Raw genomic sequence first — 25,530 nt, forward strand, 5'->3', positions numbered from 1 at the left:
TTCCCTACTGCTTACCTTACAGACCCCTCCCCTTCCGTCAGTGACCTCCTGCCCCTCGTGTACTTGGCATCATCCTTGCCATTTATCTTAGCTCCCGAGAACATTCTCCTTTCAGGCCCCCCCAGGGTGTGCTTTGTCATCCTCTGCTCCGTAATCTCCCCTGCACCTGGCGTGCTTCTCACATGGCTCGGGCCCCTCTCCTTTACCCTTGGACGCCTTTCCTGCACGTCTTCTGCGTGCTCGCAGGGTCTCCTTTGTCTTCCTGTCACGCCTAGCACTAGATGGCAGACACGTGTCTTTCAGCACAGCCGCCCTCTCGTCCTGCTTTCCTTCAGTTGCTTCCATTTGTCTGAGTCTCCCCAGGGCCGGCAGCCAGAAAGGTCCTCCTCAGCTGCTTCCTCGGGCACGTTTTGCTGGTCTCGGTGCCAGGCTGGCGATGGCATGCTCATTCCAGTGCGGTGGCCCATCTGCCTCAACCACTGATCAGCTCCGAGTGCCCAGGAGGCAGACATTGCTCCCCTCTCCAAGCCTCTCTTGTCTGAAAAAGGGGTAGAACCGGGGCCCTGGGGACGGCACCACCTGCATCCTGGCAGACCCGAAGCTACAGCGTTGGTGACTGTGGCCGAGCAGTGCCGGCTGGGATGCGGCGCCCCGCACGGACCCCTTCCTTCCCATTTCAGTAATGATCGTAGCAGAGCCGCGGAGGCACACACCTCCCGTCCCTGGAGATCAGACAGGGTCCAGACGGGATCCGTCTGGGGAACCTCTGAAAAGCAGTCCGTGGACTAAAGGAAACAAATTAGACCTGGTTTTGGGGGGAGGGGGGATTTATGGCTTTTATGAAAGCCTGGGTTTGAGAGCAAGTTCTGGAGTGATTTTTCAGGAGGCATGGAGCTCAGGGACACAGCTAGACCCGGGGGAACAAAAGGTCGGTGGGAAAAACAAACTGTCTGCAAAGTAGAAAGACTGGGGTCCCACTCGCAAGAACCCACACGAGAGCCTTTGCCGAGTCAGTAACCAAAGCTGCAGAGGGCCTTGCCAAGCTGTCGGCTGCTCTCAGGGTTCCTTTTCACCCTGTGCATGTATGTAGCTGAGGAGAGAGGCTGTGTCATATTTACCTGTGTGTCCCGGCACCTCGCATGGGCCCGGTGCACTTACGGATAGAGTACCTGTCGGCAGAGGGAGCAAATGAACCGTTTGGTCTGTCCGTCCATCTCTCCCTCATGCATCCTCAGCCACCAAAGGCAAGGATTTAGTACCACAGCTTCTCACCATCAAGAGCCCGTGGCACTCTAGAGGTAGACTTTGTGTAGCCACACTGAAGAGTTTCTGAAACCAGACACTTTTGTAAGTGGAAAGGTAAATATGCCACATACCTCCACATGTCCTAGTTGAAGCCCCTCACAATAACGATTATTCCTATTGTAGATTATAATAGCAGCTCATATTTACCGAGCACTTTTTAGGTGCCAGGCCCTACTGCACGCCCTTGAGGCTAATGACACTATCTGATTGGCATATGTGAAGTAGATTCTACTCTCACCCATTTTTTAAAAATGAGGAAGCTCAGTACCAGGTGTTGGCAAGGATGAGGAACAGTGGGCAGTTTGCGTCCAGCACCACGGGAGTATAAACTGAGGTGGTCCCTGAAGAGAAGAGTTTGGTAACATCTGAAGCTGAACATGTGCACGCCTACCCTAAGACTAAGCATCTCATCCCTGTGTCTATTCTCTAAAGAAGCTCTTACACACGTTCCAGATGCAAGAATGAAGATGCTCCCAGCAGCACTGTTCATCACAGACCCAAGCGGGACGCCTCCCAATCGTCCATGCAGGGACGATGGATAAGCCACGCATCGTCAGGCTGTGATCCATGGGATGAGTATCACAGCATGTCGAAGGAAAGAAGCCAGACACAGAACAATACATACATATAGTAGTAGTATATTCATAGAACATCAAAAACGGGCAAAAGTGAGCTATCACATATAAGGATGCAGACACAGGTGGTAAAACTTTTCTTTAAAAAAAAGCAAAGGAATAATTATTATTAAAGCCAGAATTGTGGTTTCCTCGGGGTGGGGAAGCTTGGGTCAGGAAGGGCCGGCTACGTGGAGGGACCAAGGGACACCGGCAGTGTTCCTGGGTTCTTGACCCTAGAGGAGTCTATGTGGCATTCACTATATAGTTATTCAACAAGCTGCACATTTGCATTTCATGTACTCTTTAGTGCATGGTTTTCCCAGTAAAAATATTTTAATCAAAAAGGAAAATTTGATGAGGAAACTAGAGCTGAGCGATGTTAAATGTTTTGCCCAAGGTCACCCCACCGGCGAGTGCCAGTCAGAATTTGAATCCGGGCGGTTTGTCTCTGAAAACATCCAGACTGCTCTGTCTCCCAAAAAGGCACAATAGATAATAGTAAAGCCACAGAAATGAGCCCAGATCTGCCCAGCACAGTCAGACATGGTGAGCAGACGGCTCCTGTGGGCACACTTCAGGCACCAGCCCATGCCAGGTCCAGGAGAGAAACCAAGGCAGGGCCCTGGCTGAGGGCTGGTAGCAGTCAGCCAGGTGAAGAGCAAGCTGTCCGGGCCAGAGCCGGCGTGCTGTGTAGGGAGCCCAACAGCACAGCTGACATGGACAGAGGCAGGGCCCGGGGCCTGAGGACGGGGTTCCTCATCACTAAAATGGACCCCATGAGCCTGGCACTGGGAACTGGAGAGACATGGATGAGATTGGGGGGCGGAGGGTCGTGGGGGTGGGCGGTGGCCGACTCCTCCGCATGCTGGTGCAAGGAATAGCAAGCAGCTCCGGGAGCTTGCCGCAGGAGGGTCGCACGAGCAGGCGCCAGCAGGACAGAGTCTGCAAGTGGCTGCTTGAGCTGCCCTCCAGGACCACTCAGCACAGAGCCTGGAGTGAGGCAGAATTTATTTACAGGCTTCTGTCAGGCCGGTGAGTGGCTTTGGGTCCCAGGGCCGTCCTCGTTCCCATAGCAATGTGTGGCTCCAGTGAAGAAAAAAAACACAAAAACAGGGAAAGGGACTCTGTGGTTTTTTTCTGTTTTGTTTTGTTTTGTTTTTAAACAAAAAAAACTCTTTCCTGGCCTGGTGATCATTATTTCCCAGATACCCCCACCAGGTCTGGTCACACCCTCGGTGGCTCCCCCGGGGTTTCCCCCTTGCAGCATCCTCTAGAGGCTGTGCTCTAAGCCCCCAAAGGCAGGTGTCCCTCCATGCAGCCATAGGCTGGCTCTCCAGGCCAGAATTCCTGGTCGGTCAGCACTAGAACCAAAGGAAACATCCCAGGGGCCGAGACTCCGAGGGCTAACAGAGCAAATGGACCCATGAGCCTCTCCCTCAGAGAGCTCCTGACCTCAAACTGCCACTTCTGCCAGGAAGGGGGAACCTGGCCATCCAGAGGGTGTCACATGGCAGTGATGGGGGAGGGAGGTGCCAAAATCAGACGTGCTCAGGAAGAGAAATAACCGGCACAAACCAGCCTTCCTGTGGCACCCAGATGCCCTGTGGGGCGTATGCAAGGCAGAGGTGGTATTTGCAGGGGCAGGACTGGGTGTGGGCCAGGCACAAGGTAAGCACAGGAGCAGGAGGGCCTTGGCATGGACAGGTAAGCCAGCCTGGCACCTGTGAGTTTACCTGTGTTGCAGAGGCTTTGCCCAGGTCCTCCACTACGCTGCACTTCTTGAGGGCAGAGATGGTGTCCTGGTATCTTCATGTCCCAGCACCTAGTCCCCTGCCCCCCACACCGTAGCCCCTCCATAAATCAGACAGAGGGCCAGAGCTTTAGTGCAGGATTCTGAGGGAAGTAAGCTCTCAGAAATCCCCCATGACAACCTGCATCTGAGGAATGAGGAAGAATGGAAGATTGCACCAGTCTGTAGTCCCCATGACCTTGGAGAATGGCTGGGTGATGGCTGTGGGCAAGTCTGGAAGTATTTAGTTGCAAGAAACTCTAGGACATGGTGAAGGGGGGTTAAAGGTGAGCCATCCAGACAAAAATGTGGATTTAAGGACTACACTTTAGATCACGATCGAAGTCAGGTACCTCAGAAGTCAGGCTAAGAAGAAAGGGATGGGGAGGGTCTAGAAGTAAGCTCTGAGACCTAGCCATAATGCACAGGCTAGCAAAGTAGGGGATGAGCCGACGAAGAGAGAGGAGAGAGTGGAAGGAAGGGAAGGCCTCACCACACTCATGTAGTGTGGACCAGGAGACCCCAGCACTAGTACCAGCCTCACCCCCAACCAGCCCTGTGATCCCCAACAAGTCACTTCACTCCCTGGCTCTCAGGACCCTTGCCTTCAAAATAAGGAGAGTGATGGGTGGCTCAGTCAGTTAAGTATCTGCCTTCAGCTCAGGTCATGATCCCAGGGTCCTAGGATGGAGCCCCACATTGGGCTCCCTGCTCGGCGGGGAGTCTGCTTTTCCCTCTGCCCCTCCCCCTGCTCATGCTCTCTCTCTCATTTTAAGAAATAAATAAAATCTTTAAAAAAAAAAAAAAAGAGTGAATTCAGTCTTAAAGATTCCTTCCCAGTGAGACAGAAAAAGCAGGAAAATATTTAATTTGAGCATAATTATAAAAGACAAACTGTTACAGGCGTCTTTATTCTTAAATCTTGATTATGAAAGATTTGCTTGGGAAGAGAGGGGGAGGGTGACACGGCAGTGAGCGCAGGTCATCATTCCAAACACTCCACAGTCCTTCTGCATGTTGTGAGCAGCAGTAACTCTTGCACTAACCTACTGGCCTGGGGGAAGGTGTGCACAGAAGCTAAGACACCCGCAGCAAGACAAAGGGAGACGTCTGGTTTGTGCAGATTATAATCTCGGGCGGTGTCCCTCTTCCCAGCCAGCAGTTGGAAGCTGGGCTCGGGATCTCCATGCAGCCAGAGGAAGTGAAGAACTATCCCAGACAGCTGGGGCTATGCGAGCTGGCCTTCTAGGGCGAGGGGGCACAGGCAGGCTCCTTGATGCCCCTCCAGCAGGAAGGGGGTCTTGGCAAGGCCACACCTACCAGGTTCTACCTGGCAACTGGAACATTTCCCTTGTTTTGTTTCTTAGTCTTTTTTTCAAAAATAAAAAGATACCTGTAACACTCCAGGGCCAAGATAATTATGATGAGAGAGTAAATTGTTCTCCCTGGAACTCTGGAGTGTGCACACAGAAAAAACAGTAACCAGGGATTGCAGGGCTGCCTGGAGCAATATGTATTAGAAAGGCTCTTTTTCCAGAACCTTCCAAGCCATAAAGTTCCAGGGATCTGTGGGAGCCCTGGCCTACGCAAATGTGGGAAAGTGGTATTGGAAAGTTCAAGAATTTGCCATACATAAGCAGTGTCACCAGGAATCATACTCCTGTACCTATTAGGATTAGATACTTGTGCAAAAACGGTTTGGGCATCCTGTCACCCCGAAGCAATACTGAAAAAGTATTGTTCACAGTCTGTAAATGTCTCCCGTTAAAAAAGAGTTTCTTAACCGAAAACCATGTTTTGGGCTATTCGGATGAACATAGAACTGTTGCTCATAAAAAAGAGTGTTTTGTTGGAGACACTTGGACTTCAGTTTTAGAGGAACAAAAAGTGAAACATCCCAGCAGACTGCAGAGGGACGCTTAACCTGAGCTCCCACGGTGGGTGTAAGAAAGACGTTCCTTGTCACCAGCATCGGGATCCATGAGCGCTCATTGAACGCGATGTAGGTGCAGGTGCCACTGCCGTTGACGCCGGGAAAGCCAAGCAGGCGGTCTTCGAGGTGGCATCGCCCAGGAGCCGTGTATTTGTGCCTGTCTTATGGGCACATATCCCTGAAAGGCGGTTACCTATTTTATCAAGATATGTCACCTTGGAAATTTAAGTCGAAAGTCAGGAATCCTATTTGTATTGGCAGGCATGAGAGCAGTCTGGGAAAATTACTCAGGAGAAACCAGAAAAGCAAGGTAGAGCCATGGATCAACATTTATTAAATTTTCCCAATTTCTGCTACAGTTCACGGTGGACTCTTAGCGCAACCTGGGAAAATGAGCCGAGGCTTCCGAGCGTCTAAGCGCCTCGAAGCTCTGTCGAGCACACCGTGCTTGGGGAGCCCCCATAATGAGGGGAGGCATGGCCCGCGGCCAAGGGGCTCGCCCGAGCCCCGAGCAGAGGCCGGCGTGGCTGTGCACGTCCCCTGCAGGTGGCTCCCTGAGAAAAGAACACCCCAGACTCTCTCAAACGTGTCGAGACTTAACGGCTCCCAGAGAGGAAAGGCAAAGTGATAATAAACAGCAGCTACAAAAAAGGACACCCAGATAGTGACTCAGGCTGTGTCGGATTCGTACACACGACTACATTCCAAATTAGCCAGCTCTTCTCGGGGGACAGATCCAGAGGCCACTGAAGCTGGTTCAGCGAAGGTGCCCCTTTGTGAGCAGTGGCAATCAAACAGGCTAATGGGATACATGATTGCCGAAAAGGGGACGGGAGAATGATGCAGCGGCCGTGGTAATGGTTTTGCATAAATCAGTGTTGCGACTCTGCCCTGTACACCTCATTCACTTTTGGTCACATCCCTTCCTAGGGGTATTGCAGTCTTGGGAAGGTTCGTGGGAAAGAAGTGGAATGACACAAGCTTCTGAGCAAAGAGAAACTCAGGACCTGGCTGTTCCCCCCCCAGAGGGAGGCAGAGGAGCTTCAGGCTGCGGCCCCACAGGCGGACACTTCGGGGGGCAGCCCGTGCCCCCAGGGGGTAGTGAGGACTCCCTAAGCCCTCGGCTACCTCCCCTGGTCTCCCTGTGAACAGAGCAGAGGCCCTGCGGCCTCTCTTCCCCAGCAGGCACACTTTCGAGCCCTGCTCCCAAGAACAGTCAGGTCCCCTCTCTGGGTGCCCAAGTTCCCAGTCTTGCACGAGATGATGGTGGTGAGGTGCAGGAGCCCAGGGCCTGGCTGGGTGTTGGCGTTGTGCTGTGTTGGGTTCGGGGCTGGCACGCTGTTCTACAGAGGGGTGAGCAGGCTTAAGAGCTGCTCGGCCCTGAGGTTGAATCCCTCCACTCATTCCTGGGACCTTGGGCACATTGTTCCCTCCTCTGCAGAGAAGTAAACTCATACCAGCAGGGGCACCCTGCAGCCACCCTCCCACCCCCCCAACCCCACCCCACCTCCGCTTAGCACCCTGGTCTATGTTTGTGCTCAGCGGGATGCCTTGAAGTTTAAAAAACAAAAACAGGGAAAGGATCTGAAGGCAAGGACAGGCCCTTGGAGGTTGGCTGCGCCTGGAGCCTGGGACCCCGCTGCTGCCACCTTCTTAGTGAGGCAGGCTGCCATCTCTGACTTCCCAGAGAATCCTTCCAGCCACTGTGGACCCTTTTCTTTCCTATGTCCGTCTCGCCATTTCTGTTCTCAAGTTCTGTTATTCTTCCCTTAAAAATGACTCTTTCCTGTTTATCCCAAATCACTGAAGTCTACCTCAGGGGGTTTCAGGGTTTAAGGGTTTCTTGTCCCTACCTTCTTCCTTTAGACTCCCCCCGCCCCCCACGCTTAGACAGTTTTACTATTTTTAATTGAGTTCTTTTTTAAGAGCCTCCTCTGTCCGGAGCCTTTGGCCCCTTGCCCAGGTCTGGCCAGCCCCTCAGAGTGCTGCCCTGAGCCATGCCCCCCACTGCTGCCCACGCCGTACCCCCCTGCTCTCGCCATCATCACCCTTGGCTGGAGAGCTCCCCTCTCCTGCTGCCTCAAGGGCTCCCTCCTCTGGCCTTTCCTGCTTGGCTGCCTCCAGCTTCCCAAAGACCCAGCTCAGACATCTCCACCCCCAGGAAGCATTCTTTCCCAACTCCCCCATTGGCTGGCTTGGCACCCCTCCATGCCCTTATGGCTCCCTGTAGGCCCAGAGCCCCTTGCTCATCCACGAATGTGTCTGCTGTCCTGACCGGATGGTGCACCCTCTGAGGGACCAGGACCCACGTGGTGGGCATGCAGCGGGTGCCTCGTATGTGTTGTGGAGTAAATGAATGGATGCACTCAGACCTCCTGACCTCTACACCCCAGTCACCCGGTTCCTCCAGCCACTCCTCCCACACATGTGGGGCTCGCTCTGCCCTCTCTATGCCTGGCACCCAGAGGCACCCTTCCTTTCCCAACTTACACCTGCCCTTTGCCTGCTTGTTCTGACTCCCACTGCACATTTTACCTCTTCGTTGACTCCAGGCCTGACCCATCTTCCCATTTGTAACACACCCTTTTTCCCTTAGAACCGTCAGCACACCGTTTGTGACTTCCTAAAAGTAACTGTTTCCTGTGTGTTGCCTTTGAATCTGGCAGAGCCTGCTTGGCTCTCCGGAGATGTTTAGGAAACCCACATTGAAGTTCATTGGTCCTTCAGGGACACCCTTGGGTCCCAGACTGAAGCCCGGTTTGGAGGTGGCTCCGTCCCTCCTGTCTGGTCACCTGCACGCCTGTCGCGGGGCCATAGCAGGGCTCAGTCAGGCAGTCAGCAGCCGGGGTCCACGGCCTCCTGTCTGCCCTAACTCAGACAGCAGGGGGGGGCCCACAGGTGCCAGGGGAGCAGTGCCTAGGCTCTCTCAGGAGGGATAGCCCTAGCAGAACATGAAAACAGCCCACGGAGATTCATTGGCACTATTGCTGGCCATTTGGGGACTAACAGCCATTTGCACTATTATTTTAAAGCAGTTTGGTTAAATGGGCTAAAGACGGTTGTGCCGTTCACATCACCCAGGTTAGAGAAAAGAGAGATGCAGACTGGAAGTGGGAATGACAGCGGGAAGGAGGGCAGTAAGAGGCAGGCCAGCAAGCCTTTATTAGGCGCCCACTACAGACAGTCCTCCCAGGCCTTCCCAGCACCATGTGGAGCAGAAGCCCCCTGCCCCTTAGAGTAGGGACGCTGATGGGACCCTTTCCAAGATAAGAGGCACGTTCTGAAGGGCCAGCCAATAGTGCCTGGCCCCACAGAGAGCTTTTTAAGTTTATTTTTCAATCCAGAATTGAAACAGTGATGTGTTTATTCCTGTGCAAGGCCTGCATGGGAGAAAGGGCAACCATGCGTTGGTCCTTGAGTCCCAAGGTTGCTGAGATGGGTAGACAGAGGCAGGAGTAGGCCAGGCTTTGGGGGCGGGAGGCCTGAAGCCTCGTGGGGCCTGTGGGGCAAGAGCTTGCCCAGAAATTAAGGGCACAGAGAAGCTTGCAGGCGCACGGGGGTAGAAACCCCTTCCATACAGAGGGAAGGTAATGAGGACTGGGCAAGCGTCAGTCAATGCACGGATCAGGTCAGCCCCAGGGCCTGAGGAATAGTCTCCGGAGCTATGAGCCGAGAGTGCAGGCTGCAGGATTGCACAAATAACGGGCTAGAGAGCCTGATGGGGCAGGCTAAGGACTCAGGGTCAGAAATGGGGAAGGTGCAGTAAGGACAGTGTGTGCACATTTCCCTGCCAGAGAATGGAGATGGAGGCTCTGGGGACGGAGTGAGACCGGATTGGGCTGGGAAAGAGAACAGGATGTCTGTTGGCTTGCAAGAAGCTCCAGGGAGGGGCTTGAGAGATGGTGCGGGTGGGGCTCCAGGCAGTGGAGGGGTGTTTTGCCCAAAGGCACCTGCCTTTGGGGGGGGCTGGCCTGGTGTGCCCCCGAAAGCCCCACCTGCACTTAGAAAGAGGAGTGCTCCTAAGGCCAGAGAGACCGTCACTAACCTGCCCAAAGATGGTCTTGTCACTTGAAAAGCTTAAAGAACATTAAACTGATGGAGAAGAAGAGATTAATAGTGGCCACTCAGAAGATGTTCAGGTTTACCTGTGTGGCACAGGTCAGAGCTGATTGCCCAGACAGGTCAAAATCATAACAGGCCCTCCCGTCGGGCTCTTGCCAGGTTAGCACCTGCAGATGGGCCCAAACAGGGAGATTTGCTCAAATGGGCAGAGAGGAAGGGAAGAAAGGAAAAGGGAGGGGGATGGGGGTGACTTGGCACCGCGAGGTCCCCAGGAAGCACCGTGGTGAGAACAGGGCCCACCTGAGCTTCAAGGAGAGAAATCCACTCCCTCCAAGGAGCCCAGCTCTGCCAAAATGAACAGGACAGACCTGAAGACACATGGCCTCCGTTAGTCTTCATATTAGAGTTTGAGATGTGAAATTTGTAACAGCGGTAGATAAATGAATTGAGGTGGGAATATGGGGAAAATAGTGGTGCAGGAAGGTAAGCACGGAATTTATATTTTAACTATAATCTCAACAGTTGCCATTACATTGGTCTTCTCCTCTGTGAACCACTTCTATAGTAGAAGGTTGTGTGTGTGTGTGTGCACAGTGCGCATGCTTGAGCCATGGTGGCCACAGAGCCCCTGGGACGAAGGAGGGACAGTTCCTTGTCCCCCCACCCCCACCCCCTGCAACTGTCTGCCACAGCTGTGCCTCCTCCCTCAGCGAGAGGAGCAGGTGCCCACCAGCCCCACCCTGCGTCCTGCCCGCTCCCGGGGCACCTGTGCTTACAGACAGGCCCTTATCTAGGAGCAGACTCGCCACACGGGCAGAATCGAAGCTGAGCAGCTCTTCTCAGCCAGCAGGCCCTCGGAAAAAAGGGAGCAGGGTGGGGATTGCCGTTGTCCCGGAAGCACTGGGGGGCCCGGGGCGATGGGGGGGGCAGTGTGTCCCGCCCTCATGGGCCGGGAAGGTACCATGCCCCTGAGCCACATGGCCTGCCTTTCGTGGCTGTCCACGCAGGCTCCAGGCACCCACCAGCCAGTGCAAATATCACTACAAACCAGGCACGCTCAGCATTTGTACCCAAGTTCACTGAGAGCTTTGCCAGTTTCACCATCTTCTTTAGCAGAAGCCTGGAGACAAAAGGGAGAAAGCCGGGGATTAGGCAATACTGTCTGGGGAGCCAGAGCCCTACCAGCTGTCTGTCCAGGAGGCTCTGGTCCAGTGGCTGGGCTTCTGCCCCAACGGTCCCCCCCGGCCCTCCCCCAGCCTCCGTCCCTCCAGTCCACCACACCAGTCTGTTTAAAACTCTTGAGCCATCGGGCCCCTCAGGAAGTGGAACTCACCCCTAAACCCCATTCCAGCTGAGGCTTCCAGCCTCCCCATCACTGCCCCTGCCTCTTGCTGGGATCCGCTACTGCCAGGCCCCTCCTCACACGCCTCCCTTGCCCCAGTGAGCCTGTGCGGCCCTTCCTGCCCCCTTCCCCCCCCCCCCCGCCACAGCTGGCTGCCTCGGCTCCAGCCTCCTGTGCCGGCTCATCCCAGAAGTTTGGGAGCCCTCCTGGATTTGTCCCACTTTGCTGAACTTCACCTCTAACAAGTAGCCAGGGTTGATGTGTGTTTCTCCTGAATTACCTCATGGACCGTAGCTCCTCCCCTTGGCCTCTGTGACCTCCCACCCAAAGCTCTCAGCCCTTGTTGAGGACAACACCCTTGGCCCAGAGTTACCTTGGCTGCCTCCCGGGTGAGACGGCCACCGTCGCTCACCGGCCCTTTGCTCTCTCTCGCCAGGTGTTCCACTGTGTCCACTTTGAGTGTCCGGAGCAGCAGAACAGCCAGAAGGAGGAAAGCAGCGAGGAGTCGGGTCCGGGGGAGCCCAGCCTGGCCGGCCCCCAGCTCGAACCCCATGCCCTGCAGGCCCCCAGCGGCAGCTCCCTGCCTTCCAGCCCCAGCTCCGCCTCTCGCTCTCCCAACCGGCAGCACCAGTAAAGGGGGCGCCGACGTGGAGGCACGGGTGGGCCCCGAGGGCAGGGGGCCAGGATGGGCATCCTCTCAGGAGGGATCTCTGTTGACCACCCCCCTCCCCTCCCAGGAGGGGCAGACTGGGCTGCAAAAACGCGGACACAGAACAGGCTTTCTCCCAAGGACAGAAAGGGGCTGCTTTGTTCTCCTCAATTTGTTCAAATTAGGCTGGTCTCCAGGGGGAGAAAATGGGTCTTCAGTCTTCATCAAGTCCACCATTAACACCCTACCTCTCTAATCTAACCTGGGCAAAGGGGACAGAAGGCAGCAGTAGACGGGCCCGTGTCGGAATACCTCGGCACCTGAGCTCGAGTGCAGGAGGATCCATTGAGCCTTTATGACCTGGAGGCACCCTTTACAAAGTGGGTTTCCGAAGAGTGTTTACTTTTATGGAACACATTGCCCTGGCAACTAAATGATTTTTTCTTTCTTTTAGTTATTGTCCATTTAATGACTCATAGCTGTTCCAGATCTTTTTGAAATGCTCAAACAGCAAATCACTTGTTTTAATCCCTTTTGACGCTGTAATTTTCCTTCCTTAGTTTTGTACGGTTAAGCCTGGGCTGGAGCAGAGAGATTCTGTGCACAGCTCCGAAATGAGGCACAGATGGCTCATCATGGCACCTGGTCTGACAAGGAAAATCCTCTGAGGAAGTTCAACAAAATACACAATGAGCAAATCAATCTGAGGACACTGGAGTTAATAATCACTCGAATTCCTGAGTTATTAACCTGTCATTCCTGAAACATATCCAGGCTTTAAGCTTGGGAGGCTGACGAGGAAATATTTTGCCACCTGCTAATTTCCTGTTCATAAGTCTGTAAATGTATCTGGAAGTCCACAGCAGCTTCCGGTTGGGCTGAGCCCGCCCCTGAATCACCACCGGTTAGCCAGGCCGTGGGGACGGCGGCCCTCCTGCCGGCCAGGGTCAGGAACTCGAAACTGGGGCTTTGCAGCACGGTTGTGATAGTTCAGGGCTTTCTGTGTTTCACCACCAGACCCTACTACTCGGCCGGGGTTTAGAAGAAAAAGCCGTTCTAAGAAGCTTTTCTCCTCAAGCTGATCTCTGACTGCCGTGGCTGCCGTGGCTCTGTGTCTCCTGCTTAGTGACTTCCAGTCCAGCGCTAACTACGCTTTGTAACGTGCTCAGCCTGCTGCCTGGGGTTCACTGGGCTCCACGGAAGCCCGGCCGCAGCCCCCTGGTCCCGCAGACACAGGCCCAGGCCCTCTGCACACCCTGTGACCCCGCCTGGTGGGCTTACAGGAGAAGGTTCCTTGCCGGGGTCTTAAAGACACATTGGGTTGTGGGTGGACACTGAGCCCCCGGGCCCACTAACTAAATGCTTTCTCCAGTGTAACTTGGTCTTGAGTGTATCTCTCAATATGGGAGCAGCAGGGGGGCATCAAACCACATGATTAAGCAGGAAGGTGGGCTTTTCTGTTTGAACATGGGTGGCAGGAGATGGAGGGGGGTGCCACAGCGCCAGCCACAGCTGCAGAGGCTCTGGGTCCCCCCACCCCCGCTCTCAGCTTGCGCATCTGACTCCTCCCCCACCGTGTGGGGCGAGTGGAACCCCTGAAGGGTGCCAGGCATCTCACGGGGTGGGAGCAGGGGGCGGAAGCTTCCTGTAACAGATGGCAGGGGCTGCTTGCTGGCCATGGGTGGCCGCCCCGTGGGACTTGACCACTGCCTTTGTCAGCATCCGGCACGCGGTCGCCAATTAGCGTGGAGAATTCCTGCTCACTCGGCACTTCCTTCAACGGCGCAGTCACCACCCGGCGGGGAGCAGAGGAGCCCAAGTCAGCGAGGGCAGAGTTCAGATGTTTGGAAAGTCTCCATTCAAACTTTGAAGTCGCCTGTCCAGAGAAGAGTCCCCGGGCTTGGCTGGCACCGCTGGCCTGGGAGGAGGGGAGTGGGCTGGTGAGGACCTGGAAGGTTCCGGCCCTCTATCTCCAGACCACTGGGTCCCACCGGCCCACGGCCCACGCCACCATCTCGGGCCCAGGTCTGGCAGCTCCGTGGCACACCGAAGAGGCACAGGCTGCAGAGCTTCAGCACCAGACCCACGTGTGGGCGCCTCCTGGCCTCCCGCTCTCCCCCGCGGATTCCCTTCCGCGCCCGCACCGTCCACATGCCTGCCCCGAGGTCTGTCTTGGGGGATCAGAGTCGGTCTCAGCAGATAGGGGAAGGAAGGGAAGACTGAGCGGCCAGCATGTGGCAGCAGGGGGGACGGGCACATGGCCTCGTTCCCTCCCCCGCGGCTGCGGCCGTCGGCTGGCCGCCTTCGTCTCCCAGGCTGGACGGGAGGCCTTGCTTGCATGGAAGCCCACTCTAGAGCGCAGGCCGACGTGGACGAAGCACCACAGAAGCCGCTCTGCTCTACCTCCTGCTGCCAGGCCAGTGGGCTCTGCCTTCCGTGATGGGCCTTCTGATTTGGGGAGCAGGGGGCTCCTTCTGCATATGCCTGGCTGGGCCGGGGCCTTCTGGATGTGGCCAGCAGCCCCCCAGTCAGGGTACGTGGCCCCAGACACGCGCAGATCTCCAGAACCCTGGCTGGCCCTGTGGAGGCCTCCTCCCTGCAGCCAGCTAGACCAAAACGGCTCCCAAACTGGAAGAGCCCCACGGAGCTAAACGGGAGCACAGACAAGACAGCCTGGCGCGCAGTGGAAGGCCTTCCACGTGCCCGCAGAGTCCTTGCCCTGGCAGCAGGTGGTGGCCACTTCCCCTGTGGAGTGTGAGGAAGGAGACCCAACCAGTCAGCAGGGGGCTGGGGGCAGACGAGGGACCCCACCCTGTGAGGGTGCAGCCTGGGCCGTAACTGGTTTGAGGAGAGGTCGGGCGAGGTCTGGCCCTGCGTGGGGACAGATAAAGAGGTGCTTGTGGCCTCTGGCCCGTGCCTGTGATGCGTCTCAGTTACTAACCGTGGAACACCACCTTCGTGCCCACTGGCCAGGTCAGGAAGTAGAACACTGCCAGAGCCCCCTGCCCTTCCCTTTAGATCATGATTTGGGGGCAAGAATCAGCTGTATTGGGGTTTGGGGGATAGCCTTTGCCTTCTGGCAGCTGCTGGGAGGGCCAGCTGGGGTGACACTGGGCACACCAGGTGGGGCCTGCGTCCACTGCCCATGTGCGCGCGGGGCTGGCGGCCTGCTCGTCTGCGGATCTGAAACAGGTATGATAGTTTGACGCGCGCGCACGCCCGCCTACACTTGTTCCCCATATTCTCAGTGCTGTTTCTGTTTTACTTCTTCCGACTTTCGTTAGAACTGGGAGCCCGTGATGGATGTGGGACTCTTCTCAATTGCTCTTCAAATTGTTACTTTTTAATCTTATTAAATGAAGTGTCGATTCCTGACAAATACATTAAAAGTGTTTTATTCCTAGAAGAGTTGGGAAAAGAAATTATTTTCAGCAAGAGTGGGATGTTTTTGTTAGAGTGATCCCTTGGTCAAAAAAAAAAAAAAAACATGAGTTTCTGAATTGTGCAAAAAATGGCTCACTACTTACACTGTCGCCCCAGTTGTCAAATTATTGTGCAGACGGCTCCAACCCAATCAACTTCACCTTTCTTTTTTTTTTTTTATAGAAGATAACAAAATTGTAATCACTTATTCTTTCTAGAGACTCGGAAGAAAAAAAGGAAGGTATAATCCGCAATAAAAAGCAGAGCATCCTGTGTGCCGAGGCCACTTGGTAAAAAGGAGAGGGAGCGAACCCCATTGTGGGCTTAAGAACCTTCCTTTGCACAAGGAAGAAAGGTGTCAAAAGAGGAAGAGAAAATTAAATTTGTCTCCTTCCAAGAGTTTCTCCTCATCAGCATTGGCTTTTTGGTGTTCCCATGTTAATGCCGCCTCCCGTGCAGGGGGGCCACTGTCGCTGGGCAGAGGCCACGCTCCATTTGTTTTGGCGGCTGCAGCCATCGATTCTGTGTGTTTGTCCTGACAACAGCTCCAGCAGGAGTTCAGTGCTCATTAGTGGCCCGAGGAATTTAAAATGCAGCTCATGGTTCTGTACCACCATGGTTTTTATTATTATAATATTAAATTAGAAGTCGGCCTGGTGCCTGGTGTTTGCTCAGGACTTTCTGGGAAAGGGGAAAGGAATGGTTTCAGACGGCACGCAGGGCAACTAGGATGCTCTGTTTCTCCTCCTCGGAGTGGACCGGGCAGCCTAATTACTGGACAGGATCCTGAAGCCCTAGTGGTATGAGAGACCGGGTGGTGAGAAGGGTTTGCTCGGAGGATAGACCCACTTCCCGTATGCCTCAGCCCTAGCTAGCCCTGTGCGGTGTTGTGGGGAGGAGACAGGACGCAGTGATTCTGCTGGTTTCCATCAGACTGGCTGGGCGGGGGACATGCACCTCCTGCCTCTGCAGACGTGGGAGCTGCGCTCGGACGACTGGGAGCTCCCCTACCGGATCCCCCTCCCCCGCCCCGCGTCCCTTCAGGCAGGACTTCCTGCTGGCCGGATGCGGGCTGGGACCTGCCTCCATAGCAGGGCTGTGGGGCAGGTGCACAGATCAGCTCCCCCCACAAACACACACCTTGAATATCCCGGGTCTCTTAAACTACTCGTTAAAAAATACTGGTAAAGTAATAATGCCCATGGGCTAACATTCCAACCTAGCAGAAGGTCACCCTTGACCCGGGCCAGGTCATTTCCTCTGTGACGGACTCATTGCGAGGGGCATGGTGCCCCCTGCTCACCTGCCCCTCAGTCCTCCTTCCTGGCACCCCGGCCTCTCCCAGACGAAAGCCAGACTGTGAAAGGGGCCCTCCAGGCCCATCAGGTTAGTTTTTGTTTTTATTTTAAAGAACTGAAATATCCCCAAGGGGCCTCATGGCCTAAAGATTCACAACCATCCACCTATAATTTATAAGTCTCGAGCATTTACCATTTGCATCCTGAGTATTTATAGCCCTGAGCTGGGAGCAGGGAGAAGGCCTCTGCCTGCCTCCACCATTGTCTCCTGTTCGGCTGTCCCTGCAGCTGGGACAGCTGACAAAGGCCACCTCCGAGAGCCAGTGCAGGGGGTCTCCAGCCCGTCTGGAGGTGGGAGGCGCCAGCAGAGGAAAGTTGGGCAAGAGGGTCTTGAGAGGCTTCTAAGGAGGGGATCTGGGTTCTGGGGCCTGAGTTTCCGTGGCTACCCTGGGAACACTGGAGTCACTACTACCGTCCACCCACCCATCCGTCACCAAGTATTCTCATCCTGTCACATGAGCCCCAGGGGTTATGGCCCAAGACAGTGCATCCGACAGCGCTGGTACAGACAGGACCAGCCTGTCCAAGGTGGACGCGCGTCCGCCCGCTGCCCAGGGTGCAGGGGCAGGCTGGTCCTCCCGTGGTTGCTCCCAGCCCCAGGTTCCAGGTCACTCCCCATGCACATCTCTGCCCACCTGGAGCCTGATGGTAGGGACAGGGCCCCAGCCCCAGCCTCCGTAACGGCTGCTCCCTCCAAGGCCTTGCCCCAAGCAGCGGGGTCTCACCATCCCCGGGGCCAGGCACTGCCAGTGAATCAGAGAAGCTTGCAGGCGACGACAGCACAGGGCCCTGCCATGGCCGGGAGGAGCCCAGCCCTGGGCCGAGCACCCCAGGGCCTTGGGGCCCAGCTTCGCCCGCAGGAACACTCAGAACTCTCCCCGTAACTAAGGTCCTGAGGCCACCCCAGCCCCAGCTCCTGGAAAAGCTAGAGGGGAGGTGGGCCTCGGCTCAATGCAGAGGATGACAGCAGTGTTTCAGGGTTGCTGTGGGGCTTGGCCGACGAGCTACTCTTGCCAAACTTGTGTATACCCTGAATTTCCGAGAGCGCGCCAAGCTCCTCCGCCTTTGGGGTTTCTGGGCCTTGCTGCTCTCTCGTGCTCACTCAGCGCCCTGTCTCTGCCGGGGCCCTGCGGGGCACGATGCCCGGCAGCACGTGTGCACCCTGGCGAGTCCGCTGCTGCCGCCGGGCCGGGGCCGCCACCCCACACAACCGCACTTGGCCGCCTCCGACCTTGGCCTCGCACTGAGCTCTTGTCACCGAGAACAGCTTGGAGCAGGTAGGCGTGTTTGTTTTCTGAATCTGCGCGCAGGACTTGACATTTCTCTTTGCTAACGCCCCTCCGGTGGTGGTAGCTGAGCCCTGGAACCTCCTGTCAAGGCCGTTTTGAACCCGGATTTAGGCACCGTCGTGTGAGCGAACCTCCTAGTTTCGTTCGTCTAGAATGGACTGCAGTTCCCGGCAATTCGTCGATGTGCTGAAAAAGACAAAAACCGAATCCAGAGAGACTGGGGTTCACCACGCAGCTGCTCCCCGGGTCCCCTCAGGCTGTGACCACCACGCAGCCCGGGCCCTTTTCTTCGTGCTGGGGCCGTAGCAGTGACCAAGGAGCACAGAGCAGGCCCGTGTCCTGCCTTCATGGCATTTACACTGCTGAGGAGGGGGACGGACGACAGACAGCATCCACGGGTGTAAGTGCACCTCACGCCCTTGTGCCCGTGGCAAGGACAGGACTAGAAGCAGACGCTCCGGTGAAAACCAGGCAGGGGACACCTGGGCTAAGCCCCGGGGGTAAGGGAGAGACTGAGGCCCTCTGGGCAGACCTTCCCAGGAGGAGGGAGAGCGGAAGGCAGGGCCCTGCCTTTGCTGCGGGGCTGGCGTGGTGAGGGGCAGGGGTGAGGCCCAGGGTGACGGGCCCGGGGAGCAAGGGGGTGGGGAGGGCAGGGAAGGGCCCCAGGATCCTTAGAGAACATTGGGCTCTTGTCCAAGTGACGTGGGAGCCAGTGGAAGGTTCTGAGCAGAGGAGGGCCCTGGTCTGACACTGTAACAGGCTCCCCGGCTGCCCCGATGGAGAATTCTCGTAGAGCGAAGAGGAGGGAGCAGGAGGGGGAGGGCTGTTGCACAACTCCAGGGAAAGGTGGTGCTGCATGGACCAGGCGATCTCCAGGGGCTGACAGGATGTGAGGGTCGGGTGCCGAGAGAGAAGCAGCAAGGTCAAGGTCGACTCCAAATGGGGTCGCCTTCACAGAACCAGGGATGGGGCAGCCGGCTGGGGACACGCTGGGTTTGTAGAATGCAAGGAAGCTCAACAAACACAAACGGTCTGGGACGGAGAAGGAGCTGCTTCTCACTTACCCTAGCCCTAAAGGTGACGACTTATCTTGGTACATCAGCTCAGCGAAAGTTAGGGGTAGAACTGCTTTCACGCACGGAGTATCAATTTGCAGGAAATATTCAGGATTGTATTATCACAGGAACCAGAACTCGTGGGGATGGTCCTGTTCATTTCAGCTTAGCTCAGGGGATAAACTGCTTGGGTTTCTGTTTTTTCCTGAGCGCCATGTGGAAAGTCTGTCATGGTTGTACCAGGTTTTTCTTCGAGTTTGAGAGGAGTCCTGGAAGCAGTCGGCTCACCGCGGTGCGGACCAATCCCCTGGTACGTGATGGAGTGCCCGGCCCCCACCTACAGGTCCCGACTCGGGCCGGTGGGGCACAGGGATCCGCATTCTCAAGTGCCCCCCAGCTTCGGCCCCGACAACCCACCCGGGCTGGAGGAACACTGAACTAGAGGTGCGAGCAGCTGGGACCCCAGCCCGGAGCCGAGGGCAGCACGGAGAGTGCGGTGTCACCATTGTTTATGTAACTGGGACGAGATCACCAGCAGGGAAGAGACGGTCCTGGGATGAGTCCGGGATCCCCAGTGGGTAGAGCCTGGGGAGGTGAGAGCAAGGGCAGCTGAGGGACCAGGGACCCTGTGCCTGAACAGCTCAGGGGGACAGCTCGCAGGGAGGGCAGATCAGTGGGGCAAATGCCCCGAGGCTTCAAGAAGAGAAGAGGGCTGAGGACGGATGGGATTTAGGGGGCGCCTGATTCGGGTGGAATCTGGTTTTCTGGAATCGACCACGGCTGAGATAGTCCCTGAGGCTGGCTCTTGTGTGGGCACCTGGGACCCCACTTTCCTTTCTCAATGTATCCAATCCTCCCAGCACACTCTTCTTTCATTTTACTGAGGCGTGGCATCAGACTTCAAGGACAGCCTTTGCCTGCCTCTCAGGGTCTTAGCTTTTCTTCCATTGACAATATCCACCAGCGACTACTTACAGTACCTGTACCCGGGACATACTTGCCCAGGACTTGGAAGGACCAACCCTTCCGAAGTGGCTACACATTTTCAGTCCTTCACCTGTCTGGGACTGCAACATTTCCGGTATATTCTACTTGTTTCATCTATTTACATTTTGAAGCTCTTGGGACTCTGAATTCAAGATGGCAGACGGCTAGTTTGGAGGCCAGTCGGCCGTCTGGACTGACATGCAACACGTGCAGTACGATAAAAAGGGCAAACACTGCCTCCCCTCCCCCTCCCTAAATCACGAGCAATGGCCAAGAAGAGAGAGAGTTTGCAAATAAAAACCGGAGTTGGAAAAGAAGGAGGTGATGCCAGAAGCTCAGGAAACAGTGCAAGATAAGCCGCCGAGGGATTGCCTCCAGCTACGGTGAGCTTTCTTTGACCTGTACACACAAACACGACGCCCGGCAAACGGAGCGCCCAGTTCCCTTCGGACACGCGCGCCGATTCATAAAGTGGTCGCGTCTCTGCCGGTGCGTCCTGCACGCAGCGGAGGTGGGGGGTGCCCTCGTTCCCGGGCCCACCCAGCGCCCAGAACAGCAGACAGGCTGGTCCGGAGGCCGGTGGGGCTGCAACAAGACCACGGGCCACGCTCCTGGGCCGGCGGCAGGCGCGCAGCAGGTGTGTGCCCACAGGACTCCACTGGCCCAAAGCGGGGGCCCCTTCCGCCTGCACTGTCCTTGCTGCAAGGGGAGTTCGAAGCCCCACGTCACTCTCTGGCACTTTCCGCCCAAGCCCTGGCTCCTCTGTCCACTGCCCTCCCTGGCCCTCCCGGCGAGGCTTCTCGGTGCCCTTTGGACATGTGAGCTCTTCAGAACATCTCCAGCAGCAGCCCGTGGGCACCTCCAGCTTGGGGCTGTGGTGCTCCGGGGGGTGGGCAGGGCCCTGGGGCAAACCGCTGACCTTGAGCGGCTGTGGGGAAACCCCAGCAGGTGCACCCGATGGGTACAGCAGGGTCTCAGGGGACGGGGGGGAAACAGATCCTAGCTGGGTGGGCCCTTTGGTGGCAACAGGAGACCCTCGTTCAACAATGCTCCAGACCTGGAGACAGCACAGTTCTGCGGAGGCCCTGGCTCTTTTCTCCCATGACAGGATTCCTACACAATTTAATGTCACATCCTTGGTCATCTCTTTTCCCAGTAATACTCTCTGAGGCCCTGGAGTCACTTTTACTTTTTAAAGCTGGTTGGCTCTAATCCTTGGCGAATGCCCAGCCAGACCTGTCCTGACCACAACAGGCTCTAAAATGACAAGTACCTCCATCCCGAGGCCCTGGTTCCTGCACATTTGGGTCTTCCACCTGGTCAGACCCCCTGGGAGGGGCAGCTCCTGTCTTGAGTCCTGCATCTCCATCCACGGCAGCGGCCTCCTGCCCAGGAGTGGGGCCGGGGTGACTGGACACTGTCTGGACATCGGGAGCGGCAGAAATAAGTCGACACCTCACCACCTGCGTCGCCTCGTTCCCGTCAGCCCAGCAGTCAGGAGTAGCCGGGCCGCCCTGTGCCTCCCGAGCCTCTGTCATCCCTGAGCCTCTGTCATCCCCACGCTGCAGGCGCTGGGGCACCTGACCAGGGGTGCTGTCTCCAGGGCCGGGTTGATGTCTGGCACATTACTGATTAAGTTGTGTCCTGTTTCCATCAAAGGGCCCAGCCTGGCTAGGGGCTGCTAGCCAACACCCGAAGCCCTGAGAACCACTGGGGGAGTGTCTGCGATGGCGGAATTTTCCACCTTCCCCAGTGAAGGCACAGGCCAAAGGGAGTGGGCCCCTTGGCAGAGAGTCACTTGGAGGCCCAGCTGGACAAGAACGGTGTCCTGCCTCCAGGGCCGGGGCTGCCATCCCCTGCTGCCGGGGCTGACCAGGTGCCACAGGGACGGGGAGGGGCGGGTCACTGGTGAGGATCTCAACGAAGGTACCAGAACCCACTGCTTCATCAGCACCTGCTGAGTCCGTCAGGGCGGGTGCCGTCACCCCCAGTCTAACCCCCCAGCAGCTGTCTGCTCCACTGTGCTTGCCTAGGACCACCACCTCTGAGAACCTGGCTGGTTAAACCCACTTACAGTCACCATGCCTAAGGCACCGAGCCCTCCCGGCTGCCGTCAGACGTCACCTGTTCACGCCACGTTACTGCAGACCCACCGTCCCAGGACCTAATGGCCTAAAACAATAATTATTTTGTTCACAAATCCGCAGATTGGTCAGCGCTCGGTGGAGACACACTGCTCCACTTGGTGTCGTCTGGGTCAGCCGGAGGGCCAGGCCAGGTCACCCGAAGACTTGCTCGCTCCCCGTGGACCTGGCGAGTGCCCTGGGCACCGAGGCAGCTGGGCTCCGGGGCTTCTCTCTCTCATTCTGGGCTCTCCACATGGTCTCGCGAGTGCGAGGCTGCAGGGTAGCCAGACTTTTTTTAATTGAAGTTTCACAGAACATAAAATCCACCATTTTAAATGAACAATTCAGTGGCATTTAGTACATTTGCGATGTGCAAACGGCACCTCTACCTAGGTCCAGAACATGTTTATCACCCCAAAAGGAAACCCACACCCATGAGGCAATCAGTCCCCGTTCTCGTCTCCCCGGGGCCCTCGGGACCACCCATCTGCTTTCAGTCTCTATGGATCTGCCCATTCCGACATCTCCCTTCAACGGAATCACATCATGTGTGATCTGTGACTGGCTTGTCGGACACAGCCTCGTGTTTTTGAGCTTTGTCCACACTGCAGCAAGTATATTTGATTTCTTTTCGTGGCCGGGTTGTAGGACTACACCCCATTTTGTTTATCCATTCAGCCCCTGGTGGGCGCCTGGGCAGTTTCCACCTTTCGGCTGCTGTGAACAGGGCGGCCGGGAACACGTGTGTGCACACGCTTGAGTGGCTGCTCTCAAGTCTGTGGGCTGGAGTCCAACGAGTGGACTGCTGCCATATGGTAATTCTGGGTAACTTTTTGGGGAGCCACCAAACTGCTTTCTACACCGGCCACATCACTGCACATTCCCCCCGGCAATGCACAGAGGTCCCCACGGTTTCCACACCCTTGCCAACACGTACATTTGCATTACCCTTGCCAACATGTACACATACGAGCCTCACGGTCCTAGTGGAGGCAACGCCCGCACGTCAGCCCTGGGCTCCCGAGGCAGCCGGTGACAGCGAGCTGCTGGAGGTCGTCTCCTGGGCCTTTCCCATCTCGCCCTGCTGCGTACTCGTCATCCAAAGAGCCAGGCGCCAAAGCCAGCACCCGTTCGAGGGGAAGGCTTCCGCTTTTTGATGGGAGGAGTGTCAAAGAATGTAGGGACCAGTTTTAAGTCACAATAGCTTCATGACATTTCTCACCCAGAGGCCCCTGGGACACAGACCAGCACACTGCTCCCTCATCGGGTCGGCTGACTGACCCAAGTGTGCTCAGCTACGTGGCCGACTCACATGCAGACTCAAGCTCCTCATCTCAGCCCGCGACACAGGGAAGGGCCTGTGGGCCCCTGGGTCACACTGGGGACTAACCATTTCATGCCCAGCTTCAACTCTTGCCCAGCCTTATAGGGGCCCCCCTTTAGGAAAAAGACTACAAAACTCGGTTCATAGATGAATATTAAGAATTGGAAACCAGCAAATCACCCGTTTCTCAAAGTTGGACACATACCCAGACATCAGAAAGTCTAGAAAACCAACACAGCCATTCAGCGACCATGACACGCGTCTGTGAGGCCTGGCCCTTGGCTGTTGGGCTGTGCACTCTGATCGCCCTTTGCAGGGAAAACCATTTCCTGACCCGGTGTAAGAACAGAAAGACTCCTCAATCTTTCCTCTGGCACGGTTGATCGAACTTTGAATTACTGATACTTTAGAAAAGTTTCTTTGATCTTCACAACTCAACTGGCATGAACATAAGTTTTTAGAACTGTTGTCAAATGTGGGGAAACCATGATCAGGTTTCCTGACCAGCTGTGTGAGCTATAGGATTCCAGGCCAAGTCAAGAATTCCCAGATTAATCTTTAACCCACTTTGCACTGCACAAGGAATGGTGCATTTACAGTTGGACGTGGCTGCCTGGCCCAGCCTACTCCTCGAACAGGAGCAAACTTCCATCTTGAGCAGGCATGAGTGAGAAGCAAATCTTCCTCTTTTAAGTTTATACATCCGACAACTGGAAGAACATTCCGCAGACTGGCTTCTGGCTCCGCACATTTCAGGTCTCCCCTCCATGGCTCCCATCATTCAAGTCACAACACAGGGTGATCAGCGTGGCGGGCAGCAAGGAGTCTTCCTGGAAGGTGTCCCTACCCCCGGGACGACCACCAATAACCCACTCACCACCGACATGACAGCGCACCACACAAGTATACCCCACTCCCTCCAAACTATGTCCCCAACTCGACTTCATTTTGGCCAAACCCCCCAAATGCCCATGTCACCTCAGCACCACCCAACAGAAGAGGAAGTGTGAGGGAGGCGAAGTTCGAATGGAAGAGGGACCAGGTCTAACCAACTGCCGTTCAAGTATCTCACTCTTGCAAATTGTACAAAAGCGCGGCAGAGGCGAACCCACTGCCAAGGCCCACTGCAGAGGCTTCGAGGGGGTCTTGGTGAGTGAGGGGCCTCAAGCTAAAAACTGCGTTTCCCTGGAAGTCCCCCTCAGGTGGCCGTCGAACCTTTCCTACTCCCCACCCCACCTCCCGGCGCCCCGAGGAACCAAGTCCCAGCTGCCTGCCTGTGCCCCCCGCGTCTTCGCGGGCACCGCGCCAAATCGCCCCCTCCCTCCGCCACCGCGCAGCCCTCCTCCTGCCAAGGGGCACTCCGTCAGCATAAAACCAGGATCTCTCTCCTGCCCCCGCAGCCCTTCCACTTGTGCCCCCTTCTCTGCATTTCGTGCAGCGAAACTCGAGCCCTGCTTTCCGCGGCCCCCCCGCCCGTGGCCAGGCTCTGGCTGCGGGGTTCCCGAGCAGCCCCTCCGTGGGTGACAGCAACGACTCCTGGACACTCGTCAGGACTCCACGCTCTCTTGGTCTCCTCCTTCTGCTGGCAGCTTCTTCTCGTCTCCCCGGGCCTCGTAACACTGGGATGCCCCTGGCTGGCACGGCCCGGTCGGCCTCCCCTCCTCCATCCGGACTCCCACCTCCCTCAGTGACCAGTGACCGCAGCCAGGCTGGGGCTTGTGTGCATGGCTGTGTGCTGACGCCTTAAAAAGGCTCATCTCTGGCCCTGGGTCGTGTGTCTCCCCCACCTTCCCCCCCGCCATGTGTAGCCCACACCTCAGCTTAGTCTGTTGTGATCTACCCCCTGCCCCCGCGTGTTCCCACCGGGGTCCGGCATGGATGGCACCACCATCCTTCCATCAGGGCAAAGCTAGCAAGTCACCTACAGCTCCTCTCGCTCACCCCTGGCCCCTCTGTCAGCAACTCGTGCTGTCACTACCTTCAGCCTGAGTCCAGACTGACTTCTCGACCCCAGCCCGTCTCCCTGAGCCCTGCGCCACCACCGTCTACTGCCTGTTCTATTAAGCGCCCCCCCGGCCTCCCGCCTCCTCCCTTGCAGGCCATCCTCCTCTAACACCCATGGCTCCAGCCCCGGATGGTCCCCATCTCAGAGAAGAGCCCCCAGGGCCCTGCCCTTCTTAACAGGGCCCTGCCCTTCTTAACCACCTCCCCCACCCATTTTGTATCACACATTTATTCCCTTTTGTCCCCTGCCCCGCCACGGTAGACAGT

The 25,530-nt window shown here is 56.4% G+C and overlaps 1 protein-coding gene across 5 annotated transcripts in view; it reads left to right on the plus strand.

Annotated features, from left to right (window-relative positions):
* BTBD9 (BTB domain containing 9) overlaps positions 1 to 15,103 on the plus strand; it is a 432,378-nt gene extending 417,275 nt beyond the window's left edge. For 3 of the 5 annotated variants that reach the window (XM_028120529.2, XM_028120532.2, XM_028120533.2), the window contains one exon: positions 11,485 to 15,103. In XM_028120529.2, the coding sequence (XP_027976330.1) occupies positions 11,485 to 11,682 (198 nt within the window). In that variant the 3' untranslated portion in view covers positions 11,683 to 15,103. The remainder of the gene's footprint in view (positions 1 to 11,484) is intronic. The other 2 variants (XM_028120530.2, XM_028120531.2) reach the window with 2 other exon arrangements.
* Positions 15,104 to 25,530: the final 10,427 nt, after the last annotated feature.

The sequence above is a fragment of the Eumetopias jubatus genome, unplaced genomic scaffold (assembly GCF_037043125.1).
Source record: "Eumetopias jubatus isolate StellerSeaLion01/CBP00866 unplaced genomic scaffold, mEumJub1_p1.0 scaffold_6, whole genome shotgun sequence".
NCBI lineage: Eukaryota > Metazoa > Chordata > Mammalia > Carnivora > Otariidae > Eumetopias > Eumetopias jubatus.